At 36.3% G+C, this 19,602-nt stretch overlaps 1 protein-coding gene across 2 annotated transcripts in view; it reads left to right on the top strand.

The window, feature by feature from the left end:
• Positions 1-19,602, top strand: part of LOC117575302 (protein similar) — a 90,833-nt gene that overhangs the window by 4,142 nt on the left and 67,089 nt on the right. The window contains exons 1-6 of one of the 2 annotated variants that reach the window (XM_034259453.2): positions 3,618-4,171; positions 10,871-11,058; positions 11,150-11,367; positions 11,431-11,655; positions 11,727-11,893; positions 11,960-12,066. In XM_034259453.2, the coding sequence (XP_034115344.1) occupies positions 3,633-4,171; positions 10,871-11,058; positions 11,150-11,367; positions 11,431-11,655; positions 11,727-11,893; positions 11,960-12,066 (1,444 nt within the window). In that variant the 5' untranslated portion in view covers positions 3,618-3,632. Of the gene's footprint in view, positions 1-3,617; positions 4,172-10,870; positions 11,059-11,149; positions 11,368-11,430; positions 11,656-11,726; positions 11,894-11,959; positions 12,067-19,602 lie in introns of those variants that run through there. The other variant, XM_034259454.2, reaches the window with a different exon arrangement.

The following is a 19,602-nucleotide window of genomic DNA, read 5'->3' as shown; positions in this document are numbered from 1 at the left end:
ATTAATGGCATGGCAAAATGGAATGACATATTAAATTGGGGTTTTTGTGGGTGGAAGAATTGATTTAAAAATTGTAGTTAATTTTGTAATATATGAACATATTCAATTTTGATTTTAATTAAATTTATCTTGCTCATGAATATTTAAATTTATTAATTTCAATTTAAAATATATTTTAAGTTTAATGTATGGTCACTCTTAAAAAGCTTTAACAGACAAAGAAGTAATCGATAACGTTATCGATAACACACAAATATACCTTAATAAGCATACGTTACATATTACTCATGCTAGTATTATGCCGTATATACCAAGTCTGCCGGGTGTACAAAAGAAAATTGAACAAAACAATAAATACAAATTGTATATATTTCAATACCAACGCAAGGCGAACGCACAAAATTAACACAAGCTTACACACACAGAGTAAAATATTTAAATGATATGCTTTATTGTTGTTGTTGTTGCTATTTATGATGTTGTTGTTGTTGTGGGCCGCGGCAGCCTCTGTCTGGCCACGACGACCTACTTTTTGCGCAATCGAACTATAAATGTGACGACACTGTCGACGCATGCGGGGTGTAAAGTGTGTGTAAATGTTGTGCCTGCGTTCCGTATTGTTTTTCGTTGTTGTTTTTGTTTTTGCTGTTTTTCTTTATTTTCTTATAAAATACGTAGTTGTTGTTGTTGTTGTTTACCCCATGCTTTTAGTCTTGAGCTGTGAGACAAACACGCTTCTCCAGCGAACGACTTTGTTGCCATGCAGCCGCCAAATGCAGCATCAACAACAGCAGCAAACGCCTCATGCGTCTTCTCTATACGTGTGTGTAAGGCAGTGTACCTGTGTGTGTGAGTGTTGTCAGCTTGTTTGTGCTCACGAATATGCTTATATTCGCTTCAGTATTTTGGTATTTCTGCTTTGACTTTTATCTGCCGATTTATTAATACCATATGTAATAATTTCATTTTGTTGTGGTAATTTGATCTCCTTTAATAATACCCTATAAAGCGGAAATGCAACAGGAGGGGTATTATGTTGTACCATAAATAGTTTGATTTCAAGGTTGTATCTCAAGATCTGTAAAAGTTAGGAAATACTTCAAATAAATAACATTTATGTGTACTAAAAACACTTTTAATGCAATGCTGTGAAATCAAAGATAAATTGTTGGTATGCTATTATTATTTTTTAAAATTCTTAGCCGGATTATTTTCTATAAAAATATTCCTAATGAAATATTAATACACAATTCTTATAAGAGATACATATATAAAAAGAAATCTGGTTAAGATATTAAAAGAATAATAATATCATATCAACAATTTATGTATTTTCTATTCTCATATAAATAAACATAAAGCTTAAAGTTCCCTCTACAGGATATGCTTTAGTCGAATATTCCATTTCTTTTACCTCCACCCAGCTGTGGCAGGGAAAGTTAATTTATTTTGCTGCTGCTTTTGTCAGAGGCGCAACCTTACAAAAAATTGCTCATAATTCTTTCGAGTTGCGCAAAATCGCAATAACGTATCATTGTTGTTTTTGACGCTGTTGTTGTTGTCCTGTTGATTTGTTGTTATAATACAGGCGATGTAAAAATGGAACACCCTACGATTGTCTTTCGCGTCGTCTGCCATAAAATTTACAATATGTAAACTCGCATGTGACCCAATTTCGATAGATCAGTGGAGACTTTTGGCAAGTAAATGCGATTTAAAGTTTCGTTTAAGTATAATATTTACATGTCATATTATACTTGGCAAATAAAATGTATATAGAGTCGCAGAATTTGCAATAAAGGGAAAGTATTTTGATTGAATAATCTCATGAAATAATTCAAACAGTCGATGTTGCTCAATATTTGTATATGCATTATAACATTATTTCTTATCAGGTTTGCTTGAAAACGTTCCTAATCAGACGATGCTTGCAGTTGTATTTTTTCCAATGGGTTTGAGAGGCAATTGGCAAAATTGGCAAAACATCGACCTTGCATAAATAGTAGTTAATATTATAAAATAAGTTTTAATAGAAGAGCTTTAAATATATTTGAATTTTTAGTATTTTGTAGATACCATATGTTGTTTAAGTCTTTATTATTATTTTGGAGGACTGAGAAAAGTGTAATAGTGTAAAATCGAGTTTCAAATTTAATTGAATTTTGGTATATTTAAGATATTACATGTTATTTTAGTATTTTATTTAATAAACAAGTGTCTAAATACGACAATAAGCTTAATTTTCGGTATATTTTAGATACCGTAAGTTTTTTAATCTTTATTTTTATTTTGGAGGCATAAAAAAAGTGTAACAGTGTAAAAAAGAGTTGGAAATTTAATTAAATTTTGGTATATTATAGATACCATATGTTATTTCAAAATTTTTTAATTAACGAATGTCTGAATATGCCAATAAAATTAATTTTTTAGTATATTTTAGATACTATAAGTTTTGTCTCTTTCTTGCTTTCACTTAATAACCAAATGACCAAATACGGTAATAATAGCGGACACATACCCTTGACTTACCATTCATAATTCTGACTGATAATCTGGCTGTACCGGACTCCGATCTAAACCGCTTCATTACTTAATCATCTAAGTGCACTCAAGTACTTTAGTTTGTTGGCTTATCGCGTTTCACTTTCAGCACATGTTTGCCAAAAAAATAATATAGGAAGGCAGCCAAGAACCAAACAAGTCAAATATTTGGCCATATTATGTTATTATGTTATCACCAACGAACCAAAAAAAAAAATTAGGGAAAAATAAGTGGGTAAAAGATTGCCGTTAGTTACTTCAGTCAGTCAACTGTCTGGCTGTCTGCTGTTAACAGCTTTTGATTTGTAAGCGGTTTATTTCATCTAATATTTGGTGAAAAACAAAAACTACTGCAGTTTCGTGACTCATTTGCGTGCTGCGTATGCAAATAACTATGGCGAGTCCTTCAGAGATAAGTTCTCTATGCGGAAACGAGATAGCGCTACAAAAATAGCTGCGCTCGAAAGTATGCAACAGTTTTTCTTCTTTGACAATTTAATTACAAATTAGCAACAAGCTAATGAAAATGTTTTTGTATTTGTCGCCTTTGCTTTGTGTTGGTTTTTTTTTCATTTAGTTTTTTTTTTGTTTATTTGAGTTTGTTTTCCATTCTGCGCACGCCATTATCTGTCTTATCTGGTCAATTTGCCTGGCCTGTGCCGAGGAAAGAGCGAGTTGTTTGGCTTTTATCTTATCAACTGCTCACACACAAAGTTATAGCGCCGATAGCGAGGCAGGTAGCCAAAGCTTTGATAGCTGCGCGCTGTTGTTAATGTCTGCTGTTGTACAGCGTTTTCATGAAGGTTTCTCTCTCTCTGCTTTGTTGTTGCCTAGGATTTTCATGGGCTTTGCAGTGTATGTGTGTGTGTGGGTGTTTTTTTGATAACAGTCTTTTTTGCCATTTGCGCTATAAATATGAATTTCGTGCTAATAGTAATTTCTGTTCTTTTTAAATGTGCCTACTCGACGGTTGTATTTTCTACCAATTTTTAAAAAGACAAAAAACTACTTTACGTGCGTGAGTTAGTGTGTGTGTGTTTTAGTACTTTAAGTACATGATTATATGGCTTAAGCCATAGCAATTGCATATAATGTTTAATGCTGGAAATGCTTGGGAAAATACTTGTGATTTTTCCTGCAATGAAAATACTTTCTATGGCGACGAAGCCAACAACGCGTTTTACGAAACCGAAGTGAAGCCACCTCAACAGCAGCAACAGCAACATCAAATTGCCAGTGGCAGTCTTTATGGCTGCAGGCCCATCAATGAGCCAGCTGTGAACTTTAACAATGGTGGCTTCTATGCCAACCCAAACACGTCACGACCTCCGCCGTTTCTCGGAGATCGTGGCGGCATCGGTGCGATTTACAATAGTTCGGTGGAGATGACACGCTATCATCCGTATCAACGGCCATATGCCAATGTCTATGGCTGTCCACCGCAGCGACAGTTACCAGGGCCGGGCATGCCCTCGCCGTATATGCGAGGTCCGGGTATGAGGCTGTTGAATCTGGAGACGCCGTGTCGTGACACTCAGCCTTGGGGCTATGAGTATTGCTATGGCGGCTATGCGCCCAATCATCCGGAGCCATGTCAATTCACGCAGTTTGTGGATATTGAGGACTTTATGTAAGTGCAGTCGAAACGTTTTCTTACTTCCCCCACAGTCTGCGCATAACAAACAGTAAATGACACAATGCTCTTATCACAAAAGTCAGACCGAAAAGCAACAATAACAATAACAAAGTAACCAAAGTGGGCGCACATCTTATCTGCACTCGATTCTCTCTTCTGTACTATTATTATACATTTTACATATGTATGCGCACATTTCTCTTTCTATTCTATATACTAACTACACATCAGCATATATGTGGGTATTATATATGTGTGTGTGTTTGTATTTGTTGTATCAGCTTTAGATTGGAGTCAGTCCATCAGTCAGTCAACCACTTAGCATTTGATTAATCGAAATATGTGTGATCACTTTTATATTTTTTTTTTTCATAACAATTGCTATTAAATAGCTGCACAGTATTCTAATGCATTAAACGTATAATATACGTATATAAATGAAATAATATTGAGAAAGCTGATTAGAATAACAAATTCAATCGATAAATTTGTGCTTTGCGTGCGTTTGTTAGTCGAATATTCAATTGAAAGAATTCGCAGCACATTTATAATCTTCAAAACATTTGTTAAATCTTCTTAAAGTTGCAATTTGTTTTATATTAAGAGATGTGCTAAAGTAAACAATTTATCTAAGAGTAAACGGAAGAAAAATAAAGAAACATTTGTTTACTACGTTTGTTTTTTGGGTTAGAAATAGAGCGAAAAGAATAGAAATTTATTTAAGTATAAAAAATAGTTTAACTGTAGATTAAAAGTTATATTTTTTATAAGCAATTTATTAAATTAAATTTACATTAATACGTAATAACAAAAACATTTGTCTACAACGATTCTTTGGCATTTTTTTTAAACACATTAAAATGCAGTTCAATAAAAGTCATTTCATTATATTAAAATGCACAATTTACAGGCAGAAAAACATTAAAAACTCTTTAAAATTGTTTATACCAATTAAAATAAATAAGTAAAATGTATAAAATGGCGCGATGCGAGCCTTAATCATTTCTCTTCGAGCTGTTATCGTGCTGTACCACATAATCTATGTATTTCTGGGGAAAACCTTTAACGTTAGTGATGTACCTTGAAAAGTTGCTTTGTAATGCCGTAAAGAGAGTGAGAACTATAAAGAGAGAGTGAGAGAGGTGAAACTCATTTGAGAGTCTAACGAAAATCAAAGTATTATCATAATCGTTGCAAGATAAGAAATAACAAACAAAAAAAGTCGCAAGAATTTCGCATTAGCAAAATGAGTAACCAAGTGTTGGAAATAGAAATCGAAAGCCATTAAAAAATGCGAAAAATATACGAAATATATTTGTTTTTCCTGCCCGTGACGCTTGTGGGCCAAAGTCGAAGTGTCATTAAAGCCACTTTCCAAACGGGGTCTAAATACACACACACTTGTTTGCCATTGACGCAGTTGATCCCTGCTTTTCATTCTGGATGCCATTGGCGTGCGAACGCTTTATGGCAAAAAACACTCTTAAATCTCTCTTCAAAAGTGTGTGTGTTGTGCTTTGATTTTGCGCGTGCCTTTGCTTGATTTTTGATTTTGTTTACCTTTGGCAAACCGCAAACGAGCCGCACGCTTAGCCATTATATTTGCTTATCTATTGCACATCTGAATATCCATTCCGATGACTGCAAATCAAAACTTTACAATTCACAATTAGCATTAACGTCACACTCTGTTTTAATTGCCTTTAAATCGAGCTTCGAACTTGTCCAGTTTGATGAATAACTATAATTTACATTTGCAGCATTTATCGCTGTTTAACTGCATATTGCATCTGGAATTCTAAATTAAATTGTTTGTATCTCGAAATTGTTAATTGTCTATTAAACTGTTAGAGAGCAACTAAATTAGTTTAGGCATTCGTAATTACACATTTCCTTTGTAATTGCAATTTTCCGTTGATGTTTGTAGTCGATTAAATATTTATACCAATTAAAAGTGCGCAAAGAGTGCAACGTTTTATGGGCATATTATTAAGATAGTATCACATACAAAGTGTGTTGTAATGAAGAGCCGAGTTCAGTTGTCAAAGTCTGTATTACAAAATGTTCTTTATTATATAACCGTCGATCGCAGATTATGAAATTACTTGCTCGCTGAATCGATTTATTAAACAATTTAAATTTTTACTTTGGCTGACAATCTGGTATATTTTGAATGTAGTATTATATCAATATACCAAATATAACATTCGGTATATTTTCAGTAATTCGGTATATTTCAAAAATACCGCACTATTTTCCTTTGAAATTGTTTTGAAGTTAGTATTAATATACCAAATATAACATTCGGTATAATTTCAGTAATTCGGTATATTTAAAAAATACCACACTGTTTTCCTTTGAAATTCCTTTCAAGTTAGTATTAATATACCAAATATAACATCCGGTATATTTTCAGAGATTCGGTATATTTCCAAAATACCGAAGTCGAGCACACTCGACTATAGCTTTCTTAATTGTTTTGTCTTTAAACTACTTCGTTAAGTTTTGGGATATATGTAAGTTCCTCTAAGCACTTTAATTGATTGCAAAATATTCAAAGAATTTTGCTCAATTTGTGCACTTTCAAAAATCAATCTTCATTGCTTTTTCCAGAGTATTTTGCAGTCGTTCACTCTTTATTAGAATCTCGCCAGCTTGTTTATGCATTAATCAAGCTAAGCTAGCCGTAATTAAAGCTCTGATTTAGGTAACTTTATACAGCAGAATGTGTGAGCTATTGAATAATTGATGAACTGACTAAATGACTGAGTGTTTGACTGATTTATGTGCGCTCATTGCTTCAGGCTAATGATATAATGTGCCTTACAAATGCAATCATAATTTTTGAATTGCTCAATTAAAGAATTATGCTTAATATTCACACTTTAGACAGCCAGTTAGTTTCAATTATTATTACTATTAAACGAATGCACTTTATATGGCATGAATGTGGGTAGCTTAACGTATAAGTCCATGCTGATGCACGTGTCAAGATCATTTCCCCTCCCTCTTGCCAACGTCATTTGTCTACAGCCATCAGCCGGAAATGCTCAAAAGCAAAACAACAGAAGCAGCAGCAGCAATAGCAACAATAACAACAACATTAAAAATATAAATAAAAAATAGACTGCAAGCGCTTTTGTGAATATTTAAAAGCAATTCACTTCTATTTTAATGAATTGTTTAACCACTTTCGCCCCGCCCAATTGCCCCCCTTTGCTGGACGATTCGTTAAGCAGGCTATTAGCATGCAGCGGTGGCAATCAAAGACAACAAGAGGAGGGAAAGAGAGAGAGAGGAAGGTGGAATTGTATTGAATTTATCGATATATTTATGTAGCTTGTTAGTTGGCATTTTGTTTATCATTCATTTTGTGTGTGTGTGCAAATATTGTCGAAATCAAAAAGTGTACGGAGCTGAGCTATATTATACCCTGTATAATTATAATAATATTAACGAGTAAGAAAAGTCGAGTGTGTTCAACTGTGAAATTCCAATAAAAACGTTTTCTATAAATATAAACAAATATACCACAAATATACCAAAATATACCAAAAATATACCAGAATATAACAAAATATACCAAAGGCTATATTTGGTATATCGATATTTCACTACATTAATAATATGGTATATTGGTATAGAGTACAAAATATACCAGATATACCAGCCAATGCAACTAAGAAACTTTTCAAGTATTCCTTCTTTCAATACAAAAGTATTTTATCGTAAATTTTCAGGAATCAATAAATACTTTAGATATTATAGTAATTATAATAATAATATAAATATATACTCTGTCTTACGCTGTTCGTTTTCCAAAGATATTTGTTGCCAATTGCCATATGGGGCCGAAAGTATTATAAAGTGTGTTTAGTCTGTCAATTTGCGTCGGCCACACGTCGTATGAGTAACACTGTGGAAATGTTTCAATTTCTGATGGACAGCCGCCACTTGCTTTGCTATTGTTATTGTTATTGTTTTTCTTTCGTTCGTCGCTGTCTTCACTGCTGATAGGGGGTCGGCGTCTTTTCACGTTGTTTGACAACTAAAGCTCGGAAGAATATCGAGAGCGGGGAGCGGGGTGAGTGCGGAACTTCCCTTGTTACCAAGCGCACACAAAATTTCAGCTTAGGTTTACAAAAATATATATTTTATTTATTGTGTTATCTTTGCATAGCGCTGCTCTTTGTCTGCCCATGTCTTGTCTTTTTTTCCCCTTTGCTGAATTCGTTAATTAACTAATAATAAAGGAAAAAAAAATACAGATTTCATATTTGAATTTCACAAATTTTGTTACAATTCCGCGAATATTTCGTTTGAAATGTTGCTACGTGACAAAGTCGTCGAAAATTCGCGTTTTTATTTGTTTGCCATTATGTATATAAATGTTGAGCTATTAAAACGCACATACATACATTCATATGTTTGTATTTATTTGCGATCATATTCTCGTGCAAAAGCATATTAATTATAAATACATAGAATTGTAGTTTTCGACAGCTCACGAGTTTTTCTTGGCAGCTGCAACGCAGCGACAGATTATTGGAAATTCTGGGAACATTTTTGGCACCCACTTCTGTGTTTGTGGGAGGTCAGTGTACTCTCTATCGTCCAACAAAAAACATATTCCTACAATATGTTAACTATATATTATATACATTTATGCTTGGAATTGGGTTTTCTGATAAGAAAAGTATAGTTTTGTGTGTGTTTTTTGTTTGAGAACTTGTTTTGCATTCCATTCGCTCTTATCGTTGTTTTTTAGCTTAAGCTTTAGCTTCAGCTTACTTTCCGATGAGTAATTCGGTTAAATATTCGATTGCCCCTCCAGGTTCATTAACATTTCAATGATTACCAGCAAATTAAAAATCGCCTTCCGAGTTGTTAATTGCATTAACGGGCGCTATAAAGAGCTGCATAATATAATATTATGGAATTACGAATTGTCATTCTTATGTTGTGATATTTCTGTTCGTGTCTGCTCTGAAATGGTGCCAAGGCTTTTGACTTGTGCCTTGTATTATTATCTAGTTACTTAGTATGTTCTTGTCAGCAGGCTCGCAGCTATCTTAAGCCACTAAACACCACCACTTGACTTCTTTAGTCCAGTTGCCAACAAAAACTGGGCGTGTGTATGGTGCAACAGTGAAAGAGGCTTCAAAGTGCGTCACAGCATGTGAAACCAATTCCTTTGTTAACACTAGATTGGGAATTTTGCAATATTGGGTACACTTTTTATAAATATAATAAATTGTCTAAATTTTATGTAATCTTAATAATTTCATTGTTTCTTTTTTAGAAACAGAGTCTTAAGATTGAGCTCTAATTCGTATTGACAGCACTTGTTATATCAATATACCAAATATGCATTTCAGTATATTCATTTGTTATATTTAAACGATAATAATAATAGGTAGATCTTCATTGTATTGACCAAAATACCAAATATGTATTTTGGTATATATTTCAGTATTTTTTAAATATATTAATTAGGTATATTTAAATGATAATAATAGATGGAATGAGCCATCAATATACCAAACATACATTTTAGTATATTGATTTGGTATACTTAAACGATAATAATAATAGATAGAGCTCTAATTCGTATTGATACCAATATACCAAATATACATTTTGGTATGTATTTTTAGTATTTTTCAGTATATGAAATTGGTATATTTAAGCGATAATAATAATAATATACGAAATATGCAATTCGGCATATTTTAGTATTTTCCAGTATATTAATTTAGTATATTTTAATAATATTTCAGTATATAAAATTGGTATATTTAAGCGATAATAATAGATGGAATGAGCATTGACGGCATTTGTTATATAAATATACGAAATATGCATTTCGGTATATTTTTAGTATTTTCCAGTATATTAGTTCAGTATATATTAATGATAATATTGCATTGTTTTACTTTTATTGGGCTCACGCGACAGTAGTTTTCTGAATTGTTGTTATATATAATTGTCCCAAATAAAGGATATTTTTTCACCAATCCTTTTTTTCATTTACTTTACTAAAAATGAATTAAAATGTAAACTTCATTTAACTGGTTTTCAATTCCTGAAACAATTGAAATGCTAATAGATCGCTAAGCTTTCCTAATTTGAATTTAATTAGCTGCAGACAATTTAAATTGTAAGTTCACAATTTAAAGCTTCACTTCCACATTGATTGCTTGGCCATAGGGATAATTAAGCAAATACTTTGCATAGCCTTTGCAGCGAATTTAAATGCGATTCATTTCAATTTCATTTTGAATTTCCATTTTACTTTTTGCCTTTTGCATTTTATTCGCAGTTTTTGCAAACAGCTGCCGTGAACTTTAGCGCCTTCGCCTTGCCAGCGATTGTGTGTATGTATTTTGTATGTTATTTTTGTTTTTTGCTCAATTGAAAAATTGTGCGCTGACCGCGTCAATTGAATCAAATCAAATAAAAACGCAACAAATCGCAGCAATTGAAATGTACGCATTTCTGTGCCATTTTTACCCTCACTTCGATCTCTATTTTTCCCCCTCTTCGAAAATAACGAATTCCTCCTGCAGGGCGCGAATTGCAAATTTTGCCAAAGCGACGACGTCAAGAGTGGTCTACGTGATCTGACGATCGCGAGCCTTTTTTTGTTGTTAACTTATGCTAATCTTCAACCCCTTTTCTCTCTTTTTTTAGGAACAATGAGAAGCGCAAGGAAAAGTCTCGCGATGCGGCACGTTGTCGTCGCTCCAAGGAGACGGAAATCTTTATGGAATTATCGCAGGCGTTGCCCCTAAAACCCGACGATGTCAATCAGCTCGACAAGGCTTCGATAATGCGCATTACAATTGCCTATCTCAAGATACGTGAGATGCTGCAGTTGGGTAAGTTGTTGTTCTTGTTGTTGTTTTGGAGTCACCCAAAAACGCATTTCCATATTCAACGAGTTCGTTGTGTTTTCTTTTTTTTTTGCAGTGCCCAAGTGCAGTGAGTCAATTAAACCGGATATTGACTCCATCGAGGGGGCGCTGGTGAAGCCCAAGCTGGAGAATGAGAACGAGGATTGGCTAAAGTGTGCCGAGGCCAGTCAGCTGTTGAAACAGACGATGGATGGCTTTTTGCTGGTGCTATCCAATGAGGGTGACATCACCTATGTTTCCGAGAACATTATCGACTACTTGGGCATCACAAAGGTGAGTTGGCGAAGCCAATGCATTTATTACATTTTATTGAACTTGCTTTACTTACAATTTTAGATTGACACGCTGGGCCATCAGATCTGGGAGTATACGCATCAGTGCGATCATGCGGAGATCAAAGAGGCGCTCAATCTCAAACGCAATGGCATCGCTGACAAGATCAAGGATGAGCAATTGCTCGAATCGGGGGTCAGCACACATCATCGCGATCTATTTGTGCGCATGAAGTGCACATTGACTAGCCGCGGACGCAGCATCAACATCAAGAGTGCCTCATACAAGGTAGCTGCTGTAGTTTATGCAATTTGTATTGTGTGCATATGAATAATGATTGAAAATTCTTTTTACTCTAGGTTATTCACATAACTGGACACTTGAGGGTCAATAGCAAAGGCGAACGCGTTCTCATCGCCATTGGACGCCCCATACCGCATCCCTCGAACATTGAAATACCGCTGGGAACCAGCACTTTTTTGACCAAGCATGCGCTAGACATGAAATTCACCTACGTTGACGACAAGTGAGATCTGTTTTGCTTACTATGTGTAATTGTATTTGTAAATAATCGAATCGTTTTTGCTTTTAGAATGCTTGGACTGATGGGCTATGTGCCCAGCGATCTAATGGAGACATCGCTATTCGATTGTCAGCATGGCGGCGACTCGGAGCGTCTAATGGCCACCTTTAAGAGCGGTAAGTGCCACACGACTAGGGAAATTTCATGGCGTCGTTAGTTCATTACAACTAACTGCAGCTAACTAATGTTAAACTAATTACTTTAATGTACAAATTAAAACGTCGTTGGACGGAGTTTGTCGCGTTTCGAGTTGGGAGTTGGGAGTTGTAGCTGGTGTCGTGTTAATGTCCTTGCACATCAAAACAAAGTTGTCACTCGCCTTTTTTGTGCGTCACTTCCTGTGCCCGCCTCCCGCTTGCTTATTGCATTTAATTAGTTGTAGCACACGGCGCTGGCCAATGTCGTCTGCGTCCTTTTGCTCAACTCCATTGTCGTTGGCGTTGGCCAGACCTGTTCTGACTTTGCTTTAATTTCACTTTAGTTGCTAATTAGCTTTTGCAAAACTAAATAAATAAATTGTTCGGGCACCTAGAAGTCCAGTCAGTCTCTCTCAGTGTTTTCGTCTCTAGGCGGTTTCCGCTTCAGCTACCAACACAAAAAAGTTTCACTCGTTATTAACTTTGTTTTTATTTCATTCGACGCATACTCATCAAATTTGGTTTATTAGTTTACAAACATTATTGCCGCTAATTAGTCGAGCATTTCTTCTTCTGACAGAGACAGATAATTGACTGTGATATATATATGAATAAGTCTTCTACATACGTTTACATTGTCTATATCTTATCTGTTTAGTCTGCTCGGTTTTTGTGCGGGGTTTATTTATACATTTTATGCGGGAAAAAGCACAAGATAAATTTTTGTTAGGCTCGTTGTCTGATTAAGCGCCCCAAAAAATTATCAAACCAACCCATTTTATGATGTTTAACAAATAGTTGTTTTTGCTTTTGACTTGTTATTAGTTTGCCTACTGATCGTTGACATATCACCATAATTTTTGTTTATTTCAATTCGATTGTATTTGAACAATGTTTCACGCTTGTTTGCACATTCTCTAATTATTTACAATGCTAATAGTGGCGCGGCTTTGTTTATTAATTTGCTGTTATTGTTATTAGAATTTTATATTATTTTTGTGCTGACGTGTGTTGGCACACAAAAAAAAAAACCTTCAATAAAACTTAATTGCGCTCGCATAATTATGTATGGCACCAGTAAAGCAGTGCTGGAAGCAGTTCGATGCACTGCTTGGCATGTGCTCACGTTAACAAGCTGCTGTCTCGCTCTGGCTAATTACATAGTCCATAAAGTGTCGTTAGCGTCACGGCCCGCGAAAGTATGCAACGAAATAAAGAAGCATTTGAAGTAGCAGCTTCTTCTTCGACTCTGTTCTTTCGTTTGAGTTTGGCTTAAGCGCTTTACTAATTCCTTCCTTGCTCATCTCTTGTTAGTTTATCCTGCGTGGCAAACTTGCCAGCCATTGTTTGCTTATTTGTTGCGTTTAATGGCCGCGTCATGTCGTCTACATTGACCAAATAATGTTTTTGGGACGCTTCTGCTGTTGCCGCACTTAAAATGCCAACGCTTGTGCAATAAAAGCGCTGCTGACCATTGTTGGGTACATTGTACCCAAGATGCGGGCGCATCCTCCAAAAAAAACGAAAAACGAAAAAAAGAATGGCTAAAAAGAAATTGTCACTGCACTACAATTGGAATTATTATTGGCTGCAATGACTTTGGCTTCTTGGCCAGCTCTTGGCTAGCTGGCCAGCGTTGTTGTTGTGTCCTGGCCTGGCCCAGACACGTTCTGTGCGAAATGACTTTCGGTTTTATGATGCGACATGCATTCGCAGCGCCGGACAGCAACGCAAAACTGGACACTCCACTTGGCTGCTTGGCTTAGAAATGCAGCTGTGATGTTGCTTGGCTGTGGCTGTGGCTGTCTTGCATATCGCATATCGTTAGCAAAAGTTGGCGAGCAAGCTGTAAAAATGTCTTCGAAAGTCGTAAAAGTATTTCATACATTTTTGTTTTTATTAAGTTGCTATAGTGCAGCAGCTGCCACGCCCCCCGCCATCGCCATCGCCTTTTGATAAAAACTTTATACTTATTTTTAGTTATGTTGGCTTTGAAAGCATTTCGCTCATATTATTGTTTATGAGCGCTGTCCATTTTTATTTCCATTTGATTTTCATAAAGTTTACATGCTTATGATTCTGCCATATACCAAGTATATATACTTATATGAGACCCTTCGGTCTTGAGGGTCTTTTGGCTTAAAGTTCTCAGCAGTCAGCGCGCCATGTGACAAACAGTTCAATAAAATACAAAATGTGCGGAAAATCGCAAATGTCATGCGGGAAGGGCAAGCATTGAAATCTCGAAAACGTTTTCCACGTTTATCCAAAGCTGATGTTGCTGCTGCTGCTGTTGCTGATGTGCATTGAAATGGAAATGCGAAATGGGTATCGGGGAAAATGCGAAAATTGTGCACAAGCACATTTCCATGCTGCAAATAAAGACGACAATTTGGCCTCAAGGCGAAAATTATGAAAGCACCGAAAATGAAAGAATAAAAAAAAAATAAAGAAATGCGCTCAATGTGTGTGTGTGTGTGTGGCAAAGTAAATTTAACGTGGCAGATAAATAACCCGCCCAGAGATAAAAGTAGCGCGCGTGGCAAATGTTGTAATAAATTTGCTGCACAAAACAATACCAACAAACAACAAACAAAAAAAAAAAATGGTAAAGATTTTGCTTTTGACTGTTGCGTGAGCAAAACTTTTTGCGCAAGGAAGAAGAAAAGTCTGTTTTTGGGGGTGTCAAGAATGCATTTTTCCTTGGTGCATTTTCCGGGGGCATTGCCGCGGCATTTGCCAGGCGTTCAACTTTCAACTCTTGCGTGTGGCAAAGTTCGTGTGACGTTCAGGGGGCAAATGACAGCAGTTGCAGTTGCTGCTTGTTGCAACAACAATTTGCTGTTTGTTTCTCGATTCTTTTCTTTTTTCTTCGTGCAAGTCACGTACGTGGCAAGTGTTGCATACTTTTTTGGGGCGTGCCTATGCGCTCATCAGCTTTAAATGCCGTCAAAACATTTTGCATGCTCTGTGCAACATTTTTGGCGACTGTCCTCCTTCCTCTTTTTCCTCTTCGAGTGCAACTTTTGGCTTTTAACTTTATTTTCGCTAGTTCGCGAGCGAACGTTGTGTTCGTTGTGTAATCAACATAACAAGCAACTTGCCAGTTTACGACTCTGTTAATGCCTCACGCAAATACATACACACGCATATGCACCTACACATCGGCATCTGAGTACAGACAGACACCTAGACGCGCTTCCTGTCTGTCTGTCTGTCTGTGCGGGCAAAACGCTTCCTGTCAAATCTATCGATTGGAGATGGCAGCGTGACTGCCAAGACGTTGAATAATTTATCCATAGGCAGCGTACACAGCTTGCTATAGATAAATAATAAAGTCGACTACTATAGAATATCGTAATTATTGCGTGAAGTAACCATAGATTGACGTAAGCAGAGAATTTTTTGTTCACCTGGCATTTACTTTGTATCCACTTGAACACTTGGCATATTTTCATAATCAATAAGTTTGACGGTCCCTCAAAGTAAAACGTTACCACTTACAGGTGACGAAATTTGGTAGTAGTAGTTCTGTAAGTTTTAAGCGTAACATGGATTGTTTTGTTTATAAATTGCGATCTATGTTTCCTTCAAAAAACATCACTACAAATATGGATATTAAATTATATATGTTTGAAAGTTCCAGACCAGCGTTAAATTCATTCGGAATCAATGTTCCCTATTGAAAACATTGTCGTTAGAATAGAAAACAAAGTGAATTATATTAATTTTCATATTATTTTTAAAACACCTTTATAAGCAACATTTTTAATGAATTGAGCTGGTCACACTTAATACTAAATACATCTCTATTGCAAAGCTACTTACGAAGGTGTTAAACTATGTGTCACGCTCCTATCTCTAATCAACTTCAAAACAGCTCAAATTGACCGTCATTTGTTATGGTCCTGTAAGGTTAATAAGGGTATCTTTAATTCTTCTTATTCATCTTCTTATTTGCCGGGTTATTTCCTACTCATGATAGTTAGATAAGGCACAGTTTTAAAGAGTTGAGTTGGTCACACTTACTCATGCTCCTTTATGTGGTTCCCCTTTTTAAAGAGTTGAGCTGGTCATACTTAATACTAGACATATCTCTATTGCAAAGCTGTTCACGATCGTGTTAAACGATGTGTCACGCTTCCATCTCTAATCAACTTAAAAAATTATCAATTTGTTTTGGTCCTGTAAAGTTGATAAGGGTTTTTTAATTCATCTTATTCATCTTCTTATTTGCCGGTTTATTTCCTACATATTACAGTTAGTTAAGCCACATTTTTAAAGAGTTGAGTGGGTCACACTTACTCAAGCTCCTTTATGTGGTTCCCCTTTTTAAAGAGCTGGTCACACTTAATCATGATCCTTTTAAGCGATGAACCATATCTCCCTTGTGTGGTTCCCCTTTTTGAAAGGTTGAGCTGGTCACACTTAATATTACACCCATCAAGCGATGTTTCACGCTCCCATCTCTAATGCTATTTCACTCATCAGTTGTGTGTGTGTGGTTTCCCTTGTTACTTCGCGTTGCAAAGTTTATTTATCTTTGCTGGCCGTTTGGGTGGGCGGTCGCCCAGTTTATGTTAATGCACTTAAAATTTTGGGCGAGCGACAAGAATGGGCGTGGCATTGCAGCAGCAGCCGCAGCAGCAGCAATAGTGGGCGGTTGTTGCAGTTGCTGATGCGTCGCCGCATTTTATTCATGCATAATTTCGCCGTGGGATTGGGCCAGCAACCAGACGAGAGCTGAGCAGATGAAGACCAGACCAAACCAGACCAAAAGCCAAAGCCAAGAGACCACGCGGGCCGCGTTCGGGCCCGTTGCTCGTCTTTTATTTATTTTGCCGGGCTGTCTGGCTGGTTGTGTCTCGTTTGTCTGCGCCATGAAAAGCGCCAACTAATGCCGTCAAAACTAATGGTCCAATTCGAGTGGCGCTCGACGATGCTGTCGATGTCGATGTGCTGTCCTCGCTTCAACTCCTCCTGCTGTTCCTTCTGCTGCTGCTGTTGATGATGATGTCGTCGTCGCCGGTTTCTAATCCTTTGCGCTGCTCGTGTGGATTGTAAAATTTACCAGTTAATTTCGTGCGACGTTGCCGCATGCATTTGACAAATTAAAATTGCATGAGCGGAAGTGCGGCTTAAAGTTGCACCGGATGTCGCTGTTTCCTGCGAAAGTCTCTTTCTAGCAAAATAAATGACTTTTTCTACTTAGCTGTCAGAGGAACAAGAAGTCGCAAGAAACTGTTCTCGGGACGTGCAACACAGTCGCAAGTTCAAGGCTACTGCAACTGAAGATATCAACTGTTGGTTCCATTTATAACCATTCTCTTCACTATTTTTTATGATGGATTCTCTTCATATACTTTAAGTCGCTTTGACACAATTTATCCAGGCAATCCGCATTAATTTTTGACAATCGAAACAGCTGCAGACTTTTCGCAGGTTGAGATTTGTTGAGAGAATTTCGTCAGCAAATCAAATAGTTGTGGTCATCCTTTTTTTTGTGCAACATCAGCAATCAAACGTCAAAAGTCGTAAATCCCTGAAAGTGAATTTGATTTATTTTTATAGTTTTATTAATTAAGTATACGACGCGTCTGCTCTTGAGCTGAACTTGGCATAAAAGTTGCTGTGTGTTAGGTCAGTTCATGGGAAAGGTCAAGAAGTTTGCACTGAAAGTACGTCATCAAAAGTGAAGGATTCAGTCAAAGTTCTCAATCAACTCGAACTGAAATTCTGACAGTGAGCACTTAAAAGATGAACGAGCTTGTAACTCGCTTATTTCTATTCACATCTGCTGTCAATTTTCAAAACACTTTGATTGACTGCTGTGGCAATCAAGAGATGAAACCCAGATCAAAATGACAGTTCAGCAAAAGAAATGTATGCTTAAATTTAATGCAAATTTAAGCCGAAACTTTAAAGCAAACATTAACAGATTGTTGTTGTCGTCTGCGCATTAATAAACAGAATTTCTAGTTAATTGTTTTGATATTGTGAAATCCCCAAGGCTTACACACAAATGCTCTCTTCTCTATCACTTTTCTATTTCCAAGAATTTAATTCAAGTCGTAAGTCTGACTGCGAGCACTCACATTTATGTAATTTACAGAAGCGATTAGAGAGGGGGAAAGGCATGTAATTTGGCTAATGTTAATGAATTACGTCTGCCATGCGTTGCGAGTTGCGAGTTGCGCGTTGCAAATAGCACAAAGAGCCGGCGTCTTATCATTTAACCTGTTGATTTATGGGAATCCCCCGATGCCAAAGTCGACTTGGAGAAATGCCAACAGCAACAGCAGCACTCACTTTATTTTCGCCAGTGTTTATTAAATATGCCGGCATTTGCTGGCATTTGTTTTGGCATTTTTGCTCTATATGTATTTGCGACTGTGCAACGCAGTAAACGCGGCTGTGGCAAGTACTGCAGAGTACGTGGGGCAAATGCTAATGGGGCAGCCTGCCACAGGCGCCCTGACTTATGCAGCACTTTTGTGCATCCTCAAAACGTAGCGCAGTTGATTTCATTAAGTTCATAAAAAACAACGCAAGAATTTTGTTGTACCAAACAGAGATGTGAGCGACGTGGCAGATATTGTGTAGAAAATGGAATTTAAATATTTAGTATTTCGGTTGGAGATGTTGCTGGTCAGTGAATATAAATTCAAGCTTATTTTTGTATTTGAAATGTAGAAAGATATTTCATATATAATTTCTATATGATGTAACTGGATTGCAGCCTGTATTGAAAATTCAATATAATTTACTTATAAGTTTTTATACCAGCTATCTAAAGTGTAGAACTGGTATATTTTACTACTCTATGGTATATTTTAAATGTCAATATACCAAATTTGATATTTGGTATATTTGAGTATATTTGCCGTATGTTAAGTTGGTATATTTCAAGAATAATACCGCACTGTTTTACTTTTAATCAAAATTGGTAGCCGGTATTTCACAGTTTTGTTTTGTTTTTGTTGGAAATGTTGCTCGATTGAAGCTTAATTTATAATCTAAAATTTAAAAGCATTTTCTACATAATTCTCAGTTGGAATTGAACTATTGAACTATCGTTTTTTGTCACAAGTCTTTATCTATCTTGAATATATATTTTAGATATCTTCCATACAATTGTCACCACTTACTTGAGCTCTAGCTGTTATACCTCTTCAATTTCTTAACAGGGCATTTTACCTCTCCTATTGCTTTGCCAGCTTTGTTTCCCTTGTTGCTGTGTTGGTTTATTTGATGGGGCAGCTGAATAGTTCTTGCAGTTGGCAAGTGGAAAATCTTGTTGCTTCCTGGCAAATTCCCAATGCTTGTTGCTTACTGTCTTGGTGCTTGTTGTTTGCTGCTTCCAGTTGTTTGTTGTTGTTGCCAGTTGTTGTTGTTAGTTGGCTTACCTTTACAGCTCTATTTGATGGTTGGCGTCTCGCTGTTTAATCCTTGGCTTCATCGTTGCGCAAATATTTCATTTCATTTCGTTTCGTTTAGTTGCATTCGGGGCAGTGA

Source organism: Drosophila albomicans, chromosome 2R (assembly GCF_009650485.2).
Source record: "Drosophila albomicans strain 15112-1751.03 chromosome 2R, ASM965048v2, whole genome shotgun sequence".
In the NCBI taxonomy this organism is placed as follows: domain Eukaryota; kingdom Metazoa; phylum Arthropoda; class Insecta; order Diptera; family Drosophilidae; genus Drosophila; species Drosophila albomicans.
This window is presented reverse-complemented; position numbering and strand designations above follow the sequence as displayed.